Here is a 16,085-nt window from a genome sequence, read left to right on the forward strand (position 1 = left end):
CTGACTTATCTATTTTAAGTACAGCCTGCCTTTCTAGTACCGCCTCATCAATTTTTATCCCATCCAGTGTCTCAACTATCTCCTCTTTCACTGACTGGCAGCATCATCTTCCTTGGTAAAGATAGATGCATAGTGCTGATTTAGTACTTCAGCCATGCTCTCTGCCTCCATGCGTAGGTCTCCATTTTGACCCCGCTTGGCCCTACCCCCTCCTGCTACTTTTACTATTTATATGCCTATCGAATATTTTTTTGATTCCCTTTTATGTTCCCTGCCAATCTGTTCTCATACTCTTTCTTTGCACCTCTTATTTCCTTTTTCACTTCCCCTCTGAGCTTTCTATATTCAGCCTGGTTCTCGCTTCAATTCTCATCTGAAAGACGGCACTTCCGAACAGTGCAGCACTCCCTCAGCACTGGAGTGTCAGCATAGATGCTGTACTCAAGTCCCTTATGTATAAGCGCCAACTGCCAGAACTTGGATTTTTATTGCAACTTGTATTGTGGGGAAAAACCTCAGTGTTGTAAGGTTGAGGGAGAACAAATGAAAGAGAAAATGAGTAAATAATAGACACCAAGCCACGCAGGGAGAGGGGAACAAAAGGGTTGGCCCAAAATATAAGTTTTGAGACGGTATTTAAAGGTGGAGAGAGAAATCATAGAAATTTACAGCATGGAAGGAGGCCATTTCGGCCCATCGTGTCTGCGCCGGCCGACCAAGAGCTATCCAGCCAAATCCCACTTTCTAGCTCTTGGTCTGTAGCCCTGTGCACTTTAAGTGCACATCCAAGTATTTTTTTTAATGCGATGGGGGTTTCTGCCTCTACCACACATTCAGGCAGTATGTTCCAGATCCTCACCACCCTCTGGGTGAAGATGTAAATTCCTGGATTCTTTTACCTCAATCTGGTTCAGTAAAATTACTGAGTCGAATACCTCTTGTGCTTTGAATAAAGCAGTCTTTATTTTACCGGCCGGTAAGACCTATCAGACAGAAGATATACTCTCTCGATAGAGCGTACACACTCCCTACGGATAAGTGAAGTTACATCGTAAAGCGACAACAGTTATACATTCTCGGCAAAAGATAACAAGATAGGGCTAGAGTGACATCCTAGTTCAACCTATCTCTTTTGGTCCCTCTTTCCCTTTGTCCACTCATAAGCCGACCTAAGTATGGTCTGATTTTAAACAAAGACCTTCTGTTAATGTTTCAGGTTAATAACATGATTTAATAAGACCTTGAGGTTTTTCTGCAAGCTGTGGGTTTTGTTTCAATATGTGTTAGTGTTGTAACATTTCGCAGTCTCGAGTCCGAGATGTCATGGCTATTCCTCCATGAATTGTTTGTTAGCTTATACTGTCCCTATACAATTCCCACGTTCTCAACTTCAATCTCTCTATACATTTTAAACATTCACATTGATATTTCCCCTCATATCTCCTCTAAACCTCCCCCAGTTACTTTAAATCTATGCCCCCTTGGTTGTTGACCCCTCTGCCAAGGGAAGCAGGTCCTTCCTATCCACTCTATCTAGGCCCTTCATAATTTTATACATCTCAATCAAGTCTCCCCTCAGCCTCCTCTGTTCCAAAGAAAACAGACCCAGCATCTCCGATCTTTCCTCATAGCCAAAATTCTCCAGTCCAGGTAACATTCTTGTAAATCTCTTCTGCACCCTTTCCAGTGCAATCACATCTTTCCTGTAATGTGACCAGAACTGCACACAGTACTCCAGCTGCGGCCTAACCAGTGTTTTATACAGTTCAAACATAAACTCCTTGCTTCTTGTATTCTATGGCTCGACTAATAAAGGCAAGTATTCCATATGCCGCCTTAATCTCCTTATCGACCTGGCCTGCTACATTTAGGGATCTGTGGACATGCACTCCGAGGTCCCTTTGTTCCTTTAAACAGTACCACACTGAAAAGTGTAATGTGTAATCCCTTGCCTTGTTAGACCTCTAAGTGCATTACCTCACACTTATAGAAACGTAGGAAATAGGTGCAGGAGTAGGCCATTCGGCCTTCGAGCCTGCACCACCATTCAATATGATCATGGCTGATCATGCAACTTCAGTACCCCATTCCTGCTTTCTCTCCATATCCCTTGATCCCTTTAGCCGTAAGGGCCACATCTAACTCCATTTTGAATATATCTAACGAATTGGCCGCAACAACTTTCTGTGGTAGAGAATTCCACAGGTTCACAATTCCGAGTGAAGGAGTTTCTCCTCATCTCCTTCCTAAATGGCTTACCCCTTATCCTTAGACTGTGACCCCTGGTTCTGGACTTCCCCAACATCAGGAACATTCTTCCTGCATCTAACCTGTCCAATCCCGTCAGAATTTTATGTGTTTTTATGAGATCCCCTCTCATTCATCTAAATTCCAGTGAATATAAGCATAGTCGATCCAGTCTTTCTTCATATGTCAGTCCTGCCATCCCAGGAATCAGTCTGGTGAATCTTCACTGCACTCCCTCAATAGCAAGAATGTCCTTCCTCAAATTAGGAGACCAAAACTGTACACAATATTCAAGGTGTGGCCTCACCAAGGCCCTGTACAACTGCAGCAAGACCTCCTTGCTCCTATACTCAAATCCTCGCTATGACGGTCAACATGCCATTTACCGTCTTCACTGCCTGCTGTACCTGAATGCCAACATTCAGTGACTGATTTACCATGACTCCCAGGTCTCGTTGCACCTCCCCTTTTCCTAATCTGTCACCATTCAGATACTATTCTGCCTCCGTTTTTGCCATCAAAGTGGATAACCTCACATTTATCCACATTATACTGCATTTGCCCAGTCGCCTAACCTGTCCAAGTCACCCTGCAGCCTCTTAGCATCGTCCTCACAGCTCACACTGCCAACTAGCTTAGTGTCATCTGCAAACTTGGAGATATTACATTCAATTCCTTTGTCCAAATCATTAATGTATATTGTAAATAGCTGGGGGCCCAGCACTGAACCTTGCGGTACACCACTAGTTACTGCCTGCCATTCGGGAAAAGGACCCGTTTATTCCAACTCTTTGCTCCCTATCTGCCAACCAGTTCTCTATCCACGTCAATACATGACCCCCAATACCATGTGCTTTAATTTTGCACACTAATCTCTTGTGTGGGACCTTGTCAAAAGCCTTTTGAAAGTCCAAATACACCACATCCACTGGTTCTCTCTTGTCCACATTATTAGTTAAATCCTCAAAAAATTCTAGAAGATTTGTCAAGCATGATTTCCTTTTCATAAATCCATGCTGTTTTGGACCGATCCTGTCACTGCTTTCCAAATGCGCTGCTATTACGTCTTTAATAATTGATTCCAACATTTTCCCCACTACCGATGTCAGGCTAACTGGTCCATAATTCCCTGTTTTCTCTCCCTCCTTTTTTTAAAAAGTGGGCTTACATTAGCTACCCTCCAATCCATAGGAACTGATCCAGAGTCATTAGAATGTTGGAAAATGACCACCTATGTGTCCACTATTTCTGGGGCCACTTCCTTAAATATGCTGGAATGCAGCCTATCAGGCCCTGGGGATTTATCGGCCTTCAATCCTATCAATTTCCCTAACACAATTTACTGACTAATAAGGATTTCCTTCAGTTTCTCCTTCTCGCGAGACCCTCGGTCCCCTAGTCTTTCTGGAAGGTTATTTGTGTCTTCCTTAGTGAAGGCAGAACCAAAGTATTTGTTCAACTGGTCTGCCATTTCTTTGTTCCCCATTATAAATTCACCTGATTCTGACTGCAAGGCACCAACATTTGTCTTCACTAATCTTTTTCTCTTCACATATCTATAGAAGCTTTTGCAGTCAGTTTTTATGTTCCCTGCAAGCTTCCTCTCATACTCTACTTCCCCCTCCTAATTAAACCCTGTGTCCTCCTCTGCTGAATTCTAAATTTCTCCCTGTCATCAAGGTTGCTGCTTTTTCTGGCCAATTTATATGCCTCTTCCTTGGATTTAACACTATCCCTAATTTCTCTTGTTAGCCACGGTTGAGTCACTTTTCCCCGTTTTATTTTTACGCCAGACAGGGATGTACAATTGTTGAAGTTCATCCATGTGATCTTTGAATGTCTGCCATTGCCTATCCACCGTCAACCCTTTTAGTATCATTTGCCAGTTTATCCTAGCCAATTCACGTCTCAGACCATCGAAGTTACCTTTCTTTAAGTTCAGGACCCTACTGAATTAACTATGTCACTCTCTATCTTAATGAAGAATTCTACTATATTCTGGTCACTCTTCCCAAAGGGGCTTCGCACAACAAGATTGCTAATTAATCTCCTCTCATTACACAAGACTCAATTCAGTCTTGTCCAGATTGAATTCCACTTGCCACAGTTCTGCCCATCTGACCAGTACATTGATATCTTCCTGCAATCTGCAACAACTTCATTATCAACCACACAGCCTATTTTAGTGTCATCTGCTTACTTAATCATACCCTCAACATTCAAGTCCAAGTCATTGATATATACCACAAAAAGCAAGGTACTGAACCCTGCGGAACCCCACTGTATACTGCCTTCCAGTCACAAAAACACCTATCAACCATTACCCTTCCTGCCTCTGAGCCAATTTTGGATCCAACTTGCCACTTTGCCCTGGATTTTACTTTTGGGACCAGTCTGTCACGGACTTTTATCAAAAGCTTTGCTAAAATCCATATACACTACGTCATACGCACTGCCCTCATCAACCCTCCTGGTTACCTCCTTGAAAAATTCAATCCAGTAAGTCAGACAAGACCTTCCCTTAACACATCCATGCTGACTGTCCTTGATTAATCCATGACTTTAAAAATTAAGATTTATCCTCATCTTCAGGATTTTTTCCAATAATTTTCCCACCACTGAGGTTAGGTTGACTGGCTTGTAATTACTCGGTCTATCCCTTTCTTCCTTTTTAAACAAAGGTACAACGTTAGCAGGCATCTGGCTCCACACCTGTAGCCAGGGAGAACTGGAAAATGATGGTCAGAGCCTCTGCTATTTCCTCTTTTGCTTCTCTTAGCCTGGGATACATTTTATCTGGACCTGGGAATTTATCCACTTTCAAAGCTGCTAAGCCCGTAACACTTCCTCTCTCTCTGTTTATCTCAATATTTCACACACCTCCTCCCTCATTGCAAAGTCTGCATTGCCCCTCTGTGAAAAAAGATGCAAAGTATTCATTAAGAATCATACCCACATCTTCTGCCTCCACACACAAATTTCCTTTGTGATCTCTAATAGCCCCCACTCTTTCTCTCATTATCCTCTTGCTCTTAATGTTTAGGAGGCATTTAGGAAGGAAATTCTAAATGTGTCGGTCATCGCAGCTGTCGATCTACCAGCAGTGGTGGTAGAAAGGTGGAGGGCAATTCACACAAGGACAAGAATGTACGGCTGGAAAAGGTTGCAGAGATAGGTTTGGCTGAGGCTGTGAAGAGATTTGAAGATGAAAATATTCAAACTGGTGCACTGGGGAAACAGGGTGTCAATGTAGATCAGCAGAGATGGAGCAGTGGGCATACTGGACAGCCTGCTAGTAGCTGAGGTTTGAACAAGTTGGAGTGAATGGGAGGCTGGCAAGGAGGACATTGGAGAAATTGAGTCTCGAGGTAACACCAGCCTGGAGAAGGGTTTTGGGGTAGTGAGGCTGAGTTTGACGATTAATAGGTTGTTGTGGGGTTTGAAGTTCCCTTTGCAGTTAAACAGTATGCCAAGGCTGCTTGGTCTGATGGGCCTGAACATGTGGCCAGGAAGGAGTCTCATCTGTACCGAGAGAGTGGAGTTTAAGGCGGCGGCATTGATCATGCTTTTGCTACTGTCCATTTCGAGGAAATTGTAGCTAATCCCAGCAGATGGGGCCTTGGGCGACAGGTAGAAGGAACGGCACTGGGACACCGATGGCTGGGCATGTTAGAATGTTCATGGCGCTGCTCTATACTGGGTTGGTTGTCTTGTTGCTTGCACCCTGGGGTTCAGTTTTTGTGAGCCTGGTAATCAATTGTTCCAAGGTAGGCTATCCCCACACGTAGAGAGAGAGTTGCATGTCAGTGCATTGCACTCCTGCTCACAAGAGTGCCTGTGTATCTTTTTAAGCTTCCAACTGTCAGCGAAGCCCTTTCTCAAAAAAATGGAGCTGCACTGATTTTTAATAAGAGTGGGAAGCTGGTCGGATTTGCCCCACCCCCCACTCTGGGCATGTGGGTTGGACATTTCCTCCTGCCTGCATCCGGTGAGCGTGGAATGTAATTTACATGCAACCCTCCTACTTGCAGGTCTGGAGCTCTGGACAACTACTTCCGGGTTAACCGGCAGCAGCGCTCGGTATCGGTCAGATTAGCAGCCGAATATGGAGAAGGCGAGATGAGCAGTGAAGATTCCAGCACCGATCTGAGCACTGATTTCAGTGATACCGAGGAGAGCGGCAGCAGCACAGAGATCGAGGATGATTATGAGGGCGACCAGTCTGCAGCAGCTTCGTCAGGTGGGTTAGAGAGCTTCAGTGAGGTGTCATTAACACCGATCGTTTCACTTTATTGTTTGCAGGATAAACCCCAATGAATTAAACCTACTTTTATCTTTGTTGGTGGTGGGGGTGGGGGGGGTGTCAAATCCCTCAAACTTTCTTCTGTGTTTGCATTCTCTCTGACAAGCTGGTTCCCAGGCTCAGAAATTGTGCAAGAGTAGCCTAGGTACAACTTTACCTCTGATTTTCTTTTTCCCCAGCGGCTGGAGGACATCTGGGTCGGAGAAGTGTGAATGAGGTGCTGCAGCTGGTCTCGATGTTCCCAGAACGCACCACCTTGCAAGTGTAGCAACAGGCTCAATGTCATGTCTGCTGCACAGGGTACAATTGTTTTCCAAACTGGGAGAGTCTGCCGAATGTCTATATTTAACATCTTGTTTATGAATGAATGGGCATTAAATTTATGCTTTAAAAATGCCATTTACTTTAATCTATTTGAACTGTTATGTGCAGGATCGTACCTGTGGCACCACGAGAGCATGAAAAACAATTCAAGCACGCTTAAAAGCCATTTGGTTCATAAGAAATAGGAGTAGGCCTCCTGGCCCCTTGAGCTGTTCCGCCATTTAATAAGATTGTGGCTGATCTGATCATGGATTCAGCTCCACTTCCCTGCCTGCTTCCCATAACCCTTTATTCCCTTTATCATCAAAATGGAACACGCCCAACCTAGCATCCAACTCCAATTTGATTGCTCTAAAGTCATCTTTCCAATATCTAATTCAATAAATTGTTTCAAACTTTTAGCATCCTTTTTAAGTCAAGATTTTTTTTTAAATTAACTCTAATTTGTTTTTCAATATTTATGCCCTTTAGTCCTCCCGATATATCCTGATTTATCTTGCACTAATATTCTGGTTTCATTGTGTACTATATAATATTTCACATACCTTGATGAGATTCCCTGTAGCCACCTTCTCTTTAGGCTATAGCTTGTGCCATATCTATCTTGTAACTGTTTTCCACTGGGAATGATTCTCTGCTCTGCACCCTTTCCAATACCTGCATGTTCTTTTTGAAATATGATGACACAGTATTCCCAAGTGAGGCCTGAACTGCATGCAAGCCTCAGTATTCCCTCTGTAGACTTGTACATCCCAACTTTCTAATTGTTTTTTTAATTGCTTCTTCACCTGGTCTTGACATTGAAAGTGATGCGTCTACAAAGACCCAGGAGTAATTAAGTCTACCTACCAATGCTAATTCTGTCCCCTTCATGTTATGCCGATGTTCCCTATATTTCTTCCAGTTTATGTTCATTAACAGTGAATCTATTGGAAAAAGTTACTTTGTTTTCTGTGAACTGCTTCGAGACAGCCTGAGGATGTTAAAGGTGCTGAATACATGCAAGTTCGGTTATTTGTCTTTCAATATCTAATGTTTTACCTTTTCACTGATAATTTGTATTTACTATTTGTAAGTGAGCTAGATTCTTAAAATAATTACAGCATCCTCTAGCTATTGCTCTCCAGATTTTAGTTTTGTCTGTAAATGTAACAACCTTACAATTGGTTTCTGCATCTTGGCCATTGATGTAGCTGAGAAACACTAATTCCTGTAGTGCTTCACTCAGCCCCATCCATCAATCTGACCTTACCCCCCCCCCCCCCCCAATGGGGTCTTTTCTTTGGAATTTTTAAAATCCAATGTCTTGTTTCAGTCAGGTTCCCTTCGCTTCAGCTGCAAATGTATTTGTCATATATGTGTGCTGGTGCCATTACTTTGCCTTGTGTTGCTTGCACCAGATCCATTTACACTCGAAGCTGAAACAGGGACATTTGATGCCTTTAAAGATGAGCGAAACTCCAAAACATTATTATTTGATTGTGACAGTTAAATTGAACTAACCCTCTGCCCCCTCCCCAATTTATTTGGAGAATTGCTTTTAAAGTTGCAGTTAGATCTTTTGAAGTTAGATCTTTTAGTGACCTTGAAGCCATCAAATTTTCGTAACAACCCACTGGTCCGCATGTGTCCTGTATGGAAGGAAACCTGTCATCCTTGTCTGGTCTGGCCTATCTGTGACATCAGTCCCACATCAATGTGGTTGACTCTTAATTGCCCCCTGAAGTGGCTGAGCAAGGCACTCAGTTGTATTAGGGCAAATAGGGATGGGCAATAAATGCCGGTCTTGCCAGCGATGCCCACATCCCGAGAATGAATGTTTATAATATTTCCATGCTGATACCTTGGAGCGCATGTTTTTTGTAGTGGAGTGGATTCTGAAGGTGTGCCCACATTCACTCCCGTTTTCATGAAAGCAAGTGGTGTTTGTTCAGTCTTTTAATAACGAACGGTGCTGAAACTTGCAGAATGGGTGCAAGCACATTTTTATTTCTGTGTCCATTCATAACCCGAACTGTTGAAGCTGTCACTTCCTTGTACACTCGAAGATTTGCCATAAGTTGCTGTCTTTCCTTTGCTTTTGCAGCTCCTGTTAGTGCACCAGTGCCAGTTGACCCCACACCAGCCCAGAGTGTCGAGGATGAAGACGCACAGGCTGCACGTCCTGAGCAGGTCGGGCATTTGAAACATTGTAACAGTCTTCTCCCGCTAACCCCCTCAAGTCTATGCTGAGCTCTCTCTAACTCATTTTGATCTGGTTGAAAGTTGGCCTTATCCTAGATTGTTGAGGGTTCAGTGGCAATTGACTGGAAGTAACTGATAGGAAACGAGCATCCCTGAGGCAAAGAAAAGGAGAGATTGATAGATTTTTGTTGGGAAGGGATATGGTACCAAAGTGGGTAAATGAAGTTAAGATGCAATTAAGCCATGCTCTAATTGAATGACAACACGCTCAAGGGGCTGAATGGTCTACTCCTATTCCGATGTTCCGAGATTGAATTCTTTGATAGGACTGCGTGAGATACGAGGTTGATTCTGATCAGTATGTGCTCTCTCTCTTTGATGTATTGATACTCAACAGTTATCTCAGTGTGTGTAGAATGAATGGTGGCTCAAAAATGCAGCTCATTGGCATTCCAGTGTTTTCAATTAGCCCACCAATATTTAGTGGACTGAAAAAAAAGGGTAGGTTGAATGAGCAGCTCTTTGTGGAGTGGCTGACGAGGTCTGGGTATTTTTTGTGTGCGTGTGAACTGAAAGAAGGCAAGGGCGGGGTGGGGGAAGAGAGAATTTAATTGTGGGGAGGCAAGGCAGTGAAAAATAAACTGATGAAGCTGGTAACTCACGAATCTAAAGGTGTTGGCCGTGGCTCAGTGGTAGCTTTCATGCCTCTGACACACAAGATTGTGGGTTCAAGTCCCACTCCAGAGACTTGAGCACAAATATCTAGTTCAAGGGCGAGTAGGCATTGTCTATAGCTGGGCATTTTACTTTTAAGTGCATTCACTGCTATCCACTTGGTTTATATCTCTCATTATACATGCCAGCATCCTTAAATCTTGAGCTAAAATGGTTTGTATGTAATATTGGACACATTGATAAAAGCAGAGGTGGCAAGAATATAAGAATTACGAGTAGGCCATTCGGTGAGATCATGGCTGGTCTTCTACCTCAACTCCACTTTCCTGCACTATCCCCATATCCCTTGATTCCCTTAATATCAAAAAATCTATTGATCTCCATCTTGGATATACTCTGGGGTAGAGAATTCCAGAGATTCACCACCTTCTGAGTGAAGCAGTTTCTCCATCTCAGTCCTAAATGGCCAACCCTTTATTCTGAGTCTGACCCCTGGTTCCAGATTCATCATGCATGGATTACTCTAAGCTTTTGGTCGATAAATTGTTGACATAGGATTTATCATCATCATCATCATAGGCAGTCCCTCGGAATTGAGGAAGACTTGCTTCCACTCCTGAAGTGAAAACTTTGGTGGCTGTACAGTCAAATACGAGAGCCACAGACTCTGACACCGGTGGGACAGACAGTCGTTGAGGGAAGGGGTGGGTGGGACTGGTTTGCCGCACATTCTTTCCGCTGCCTGTGCTTGATTTCTGCACGCTCTCGGAGTTGAGACTCCAGGTGCTCAGCGCCCTCCCGGATGCACTTTCTCCACTTAGGGCGGTCTTTGGCCAGGGACTCCCAGGTGTCAGTGGGGATGTCGCACTTTATCAGGGAGGCTTTGAGGGTGTCCTTGTAACATTTCCGCTGCCCACCTTTGGCTTGTTTACCGTGAAGGAACTCCGCCTAGAGCACTTGCTTTGGGAGTCTCTTGTCTGGCATGCGAACTATGTGGCCTGCCCAGCAGAGCTGATCGAGTGTGGTCGGTGCTTCAATGCTGGGGATGTTGGCCTGGACGAGGACACTGATTTTGGTGCGCCTGTCCTTCCAGGGGATTTGTAGAATCTTGCAGTGACATCGATGGTGATCTATCTCCAGCGACTTGAGGTGTCTAATGTAAATAGTCCATGCCTCTGAGCCATACAGGAGGGCGGGTATTACTACAGCCCTGTAGACCATGAGCTTGGTGGTAGGTTTGAGGGCCTAGTCTTTGAGCACTCTTTTCCTCAGGCGACCGAAAGCTACAATGGCGCACTGGAGGCGATGTTGAATCTCCTCATCAATGTCTGCTTTTGTTAAGAGACTCCCGAGGAATGGGAAATGGTCCATGTTGTCGAGGGCCGTGTCGTGGATCTTGATGACTGGGGGGCAGTGCTGTGTGGCAAGGACAGGCTTGTGGAGGAGCTTTGTCTTACGGATGTTTAGTGTAAGGCCCATGCTTTCGTATGCCTCAATAAATACGTCGACTAAACCCTGGAGTTCAACCTCAATGTGTTCAGATGCAGGCGTCGTCCGCGTACTGTAGCTCAACGTCAGATCTTGGACCTGGCCTGGAGGCGGCGAAGGTTAAACAGCTTCCCACTGGTTCTGTAGTTTAATTCCACTCCAGCAGGGAGCTTGTTGACTGAGTTGGAGCATGGCAGCGAGGAAGATTGAGAAGAGGGTTGGAGCGATGACGCAGGACAGGCCGGAACGCCGCACCGCCATAGTTGCCTGGGAACTTTGACGCTTTGACATCGACATCACCGCCCTAAGCAAAAACCGGCGGGCAGGAGAAGGCCAGCTCAAGGAACAAGGTGGAGGTTACTCCTTTTTCTGGAAAGGAAAACCAGAGGAAGAACGCCGCCTTCACCATCAAAAATGAGCTGGAGGTTGTGGAGTTAACGAACGCCTCATGACTCTTCGACTCACCCTATCCCGGAACCAATGCGCCACAGTCAACAGTTCATACGCCCCTACACTCGATGCAACGGATGAGACCAAAGAGGGTTTTTATTCCAATCTCGAAACATCCCTGTCCCGCGTCGGCAAACTGATCCTCCTAGGTAACTTCAACGCCAGGTTGCCCTACCCCCTCTGGGGAGGCGTGATTGGCAGAGGGGGTAGGGCAAGCCAACTCCAGCGGTAACCTACTCCTGACAAAATGTCGAACATGAACTTTTCATCACCAATACCCTGTTCTGCCAGAAGGACAAATACAAGGCATTGTGGCAACACCCTTGCTCCAAACACCTGCTCGACTATGTCATCGTCCAAGCCAGGGATCGCAAGGATATGCGCATCACCCGCACATGGCAGGAGCTGACGACTGCTGGACGACCACCGCCTAATCCGATCCATCATCGACATTAACATAGCCCCAAAGCAGAGGGGACTACAGAAGCAGTGCCGCAAAAAAGTCAATGTCGGGGCACTTAAAGACCCAGCTAAGAGAGCCCTATACAGCCAGTGCCTCACAGCTAACCTGGCGTGCCTTGATACTGAATGCCCACAGCGCTTGGTCTACCCTCCATATCCAGTGCCTACTGTCGAAATCTCGGCTCTCAATTTAACTAAAAAAATATGAAACTCTGACACAAACAGCTTGGTAGATGTCCCTTTAATAGATTTACTTGCTGCAAGGAAAAGTTTCACTAAGTCAAAGGTTCAGTGAAGACTTCCACAGAGGTACAAAATCACATTATCTTTATACAGGAGAACAAACAAAGAAATTATGGTTCCATCACGTGTATCAGTTCTGCCCTTGCGATCAGCAAATACAGATAAGGAGTTCTTCAATCACTTAATTAACATTACATCCTTGTTTTAATTCTTTACATATCTATACAGCCTTTATCCAATACTTCTAAGGTTTAGCACAGCGACAGTTACTAGTGGGGAGTATAATTCTAACAGGACATTCTGTTAGGGAGGGTAAATTCACGGTTCCTTCGCTCACACAGATGGCTCCTGCCTTTCTTTAATTAGCTATCAGTCAAGGTTAGTATGTTTATGCAGAAACAGGCTGTCTGCTGCAGGGGCTTCTGGGAGAACCGAGACTCCATTTTGTTTTATTACAAAAGGGTACATTTAACAAAGTGTAACTTCTAAAAGTAAATTTCAACATTCCCCCCTTTTGTCCTTTACAAGGGCAACTTAATCCATTCTAATCTTGCATAGTCTTTCTATTTCCATTTCCACACAAGATCCTTGAGTAGTTGTTGCTACCATAACCCTAGCAGTGGCCTCGATTGGTAACACTGTTTTTCCCAACCTGACGCAGCAACACTTAACTAATACAAACAAAAGGTATAGGGCAAAGGTTTTCAGCAAGAACATGATCAAACCCTGTACCAAGGATTTTCCCAGGGATCCCAGCCATCCGGATACCCAATTCCACGAGGTGGTACCTCCCTGACCAATAGTTTGTTTGTACTCTCGCCCTCTTCCTAATATATTCAGCTAGATTGCTGATCTCTTCTGAATTATCCGGGATATACGTACAGCATTATTCACCAATTAACGTGCATGTCCCTCCCTCCTTGGCTGGGAGATAATCTAGGGCCATACGATTTTGGAGAGCCACCGTTCGAATGGCTACCATTTTGTCATTTACCCTTTTCGAAGGCCTGGGAAGTTGTGTTGGCTACTGATTCTACTAAATTAGCCAGTTCCCGTAATTGCCATTTGTTCGATGCTATTCCATAGGATGGTATCATTACCTCGACTATTTCATTTAACCATGTCAAATCCCGTTTAAATCTATGACTTCCATAGAGTCTTTGTTGTCCTAATAAAGGGTATCACATATCCTAAATAACAGGACCCCGTCCAGTTGGCTGATAACCATGGGTAGGCTTTATGGCCACAAATAAAGTAAGTGCAATTATAGGACGTCAGTCTCTGGTCCTTCCGTGCCATCCATACTCGAGTGGTCTCCCCGTCCCACCTTTTACCTGAGGTTTTATTAAGGACCATAGTTCAGTTAAAGGTTGCTATCTATCTTCCGTCCACGTGAATTGTCATGGCTTGCCATTTAGTCATTTAGGGACACTTGCTGTGTCCCACTTCTGGTCCTTCAGTTTCATCACTTACTAAGCATATTATACCTTCAGGATTTCCTTTCCCACGGTATTACTTAGGAAGGGGGCTGACGGCTATTACTATAATTTGGCTGATACCATCCCTGGAAGGTTGTAAGATTATATCCTGCTGACCTCCATTCTGTTAGATCCTTTGTTTCTGACACCTTGGTTAGGTTTGTCCTATTTTGCACTATTAACCACTCTGTCATTTCTGATTCATTAAAGGGGATGGATCTTAGGGGACAGGTCCCCTAAGATCCGGAGTGGACAGGTCCATGGGAACATATCCAACAGTCAGACAAGTTTCTTTCTTGAGCATACTTATGACTCCGTGCCATAAAAACATTTTCCTGTAGTTCCTTTTGTTTGTGTTTCCGTACCCCTGGTTCTGTCAATGACACAAGGCACAATCCTGTTGAGCACAGCACTATCAGTCCCCATAGTCTATACAGTTCCTTATTCATTCCTCCTTGTCTGGTGCCCTTTTGCAATGGAATGCATGGATCCATGTTGGTCTTTTATCTTGATTGCAGTATTAGTTGTCAGCAAGACCTGGTATGGTCCTTCAAATCTCGGTTGTAGGCTGCTTTTTCTTTTAAAAATTTTGATGTAAATGAATTGTCCGGGCTCCAGATTATGACACTTCCCTTCTGTTGGTTCGACTTGGGCTTCTTTTACCTGTGAATGAAAGCTGGAAATACATTTGGTTAGTGCAATACAATAATTCAACATATTTTCTTCCATTTTATGGATATCCATTTGTTTTACAGTAAACCGTGCAGTAAAAGCTAGTCATTTGGGACGTCCCATAACTATCTAATGCGGTGACAGGCCTGCTGTTCTGTTAGTTGTAGATCGCATTACCATCAAGGCTAAGGACAGCAGTTCTACCCATTTTAGTCCAGTGTCATTGCATAATTTCGCCAGCTTATTTTTAAGCATTCCATTATATCTTTCAACAAGTCCAGCTGATTGTGGATGACAACTGCAATGAAAACGTTGGTTGATCTGTAATGCTTTATACATTTCTTTTATAACAGTTCCCGTAAAATGTGACCTATTGTCACTAGAAAGCTTAGCTGGAATTCCGAAGCGTGGTACGATTTCTTTTAACACAAATTTAGCGACAGTAGTGGCATCGGCCTTTTTACATGGAAAGGCTTCAATCCATCTAGAGAACACATCTACAATAACTAATACATACTTAAATCCCATACACATAGGTAATTCAATAAAATCCATTTGTAAATGTACAAAAGGCCCCATTGGATTTGGGTGGGAGGCAGATTCTACCTTTTCCGTTTTACCTGGATTCATTGTCTGACAGGTAACACAATTTTCACAGATTTGTTTTGCAATTGCCGAAATACCTGGTGCATACCAAGTTGCCAAAATATAATCTGCCATCCCCCCCTTTGTATTATTTGTATTTATTGTTGGATTACAAAATGTCAAATATGGTAATAGTTTTTTTTTTAAATTGAACTTCTCATTTATGCTTATAGTGATTCACAGATCACAGAATGCAAAGTACTTGTTTTATAATTGTGTACCCAACTTCAAAGCTGAACATCAAGAACTCCAATCTTTTGCTCTGTAACTGATTTTATGATAGTGTCTCATAAATTACAACCTTTTAAGCTATAGCTTCTGGCACAGCAGTTGTGTAATTTTATTAAAAGGCTTCCAAACCCAAGATTTTTTCCAATACACTCAAAATGTTTATCAAGGACAATCACCTGAAATATCTCAAAATCCCAATTCAAATATTGTCCGCCAATCTTTTATTTAAAAATCATCTAACCGAGCTAGAAGCTTTCGCGTCAAGGTTTTACACACAGGAAATTGGGAGCGTACTCCCCCAGCCTGCAGCCTCGAGAGACCCACATAGGCTTTTTTTTTTTAAAAAAGGTATTACAGCTTCCCTTCCCCGTTCTTTTTATGTCTTTCAACCCAATGTAATCAATGATTGTGTGTCTTTTTTCGATAAGTAAGTGAGCGTGTCAAATAGATTCTCCTTTTTTTTTAAACCCAACGGGACCATGTCTTTTATCTTTTGCTCAACAAACCTATCCTTTGTGCATTTCCTAGCTCCGTAACTTCTCATCCGAATAAATCCACGCCTGCATTTCTAACTTAAAATGTAATTCAATAAGGCTGTCACTTTCTTAAACTTCCCACATACAGGACAACACTACGGAGGGTTAAAAAAAACCTTCACTCTGTTTGGAAAAAGTGGGCGGAGC

General features: G+C 43.6%; 1 protein-coding gene across 5 annotated transcripts in view; it reads left to right on the forward strand.

Moving 5' to 3' along the window:
- Positions 1 to 16,085, forward strand: part of rfwd3 (ring finger and WD repeat domain 3) — a 57,401-nt gene that overhangs the window by 17,737 nt on the left and 23,579 nt on the right. For all 5 annotated transcript variants that reach the window (XM_070897848.1, XM_070897846.1, XM_070897845.1 and 2 more), the window contains exons 3-4: positions 6,279 to 6,487; positions 8,961 to 9,046. In XM_070897848.1, the coding sequence (XP_070753949.1) occupies positions 6,279 to 6,487; positions 8,961 to 9,046 (295 nt within the window). The remainder of the gene's footprint in view (positions 1 to 6,278; positions 6,488 to 8,960; positions 9,047 to 16,085) is intronic.

Source organism: Pristiophorus japonicus, chromosome 13 (genome assembly GCF_044704955.1).
Source record: "Pristiophorus japonicus isolate sPriJap1 chromosome 13, sPriJap1.hap1, whole genome shotgun sequence".
In the NCBI taxonomy this organism is placed as follows: Eukaryota; Metazoa; Chordata; class Chondrichthyes; family Pristiophoridae; genus Pristiophorus; species Pristiophorus japonicus.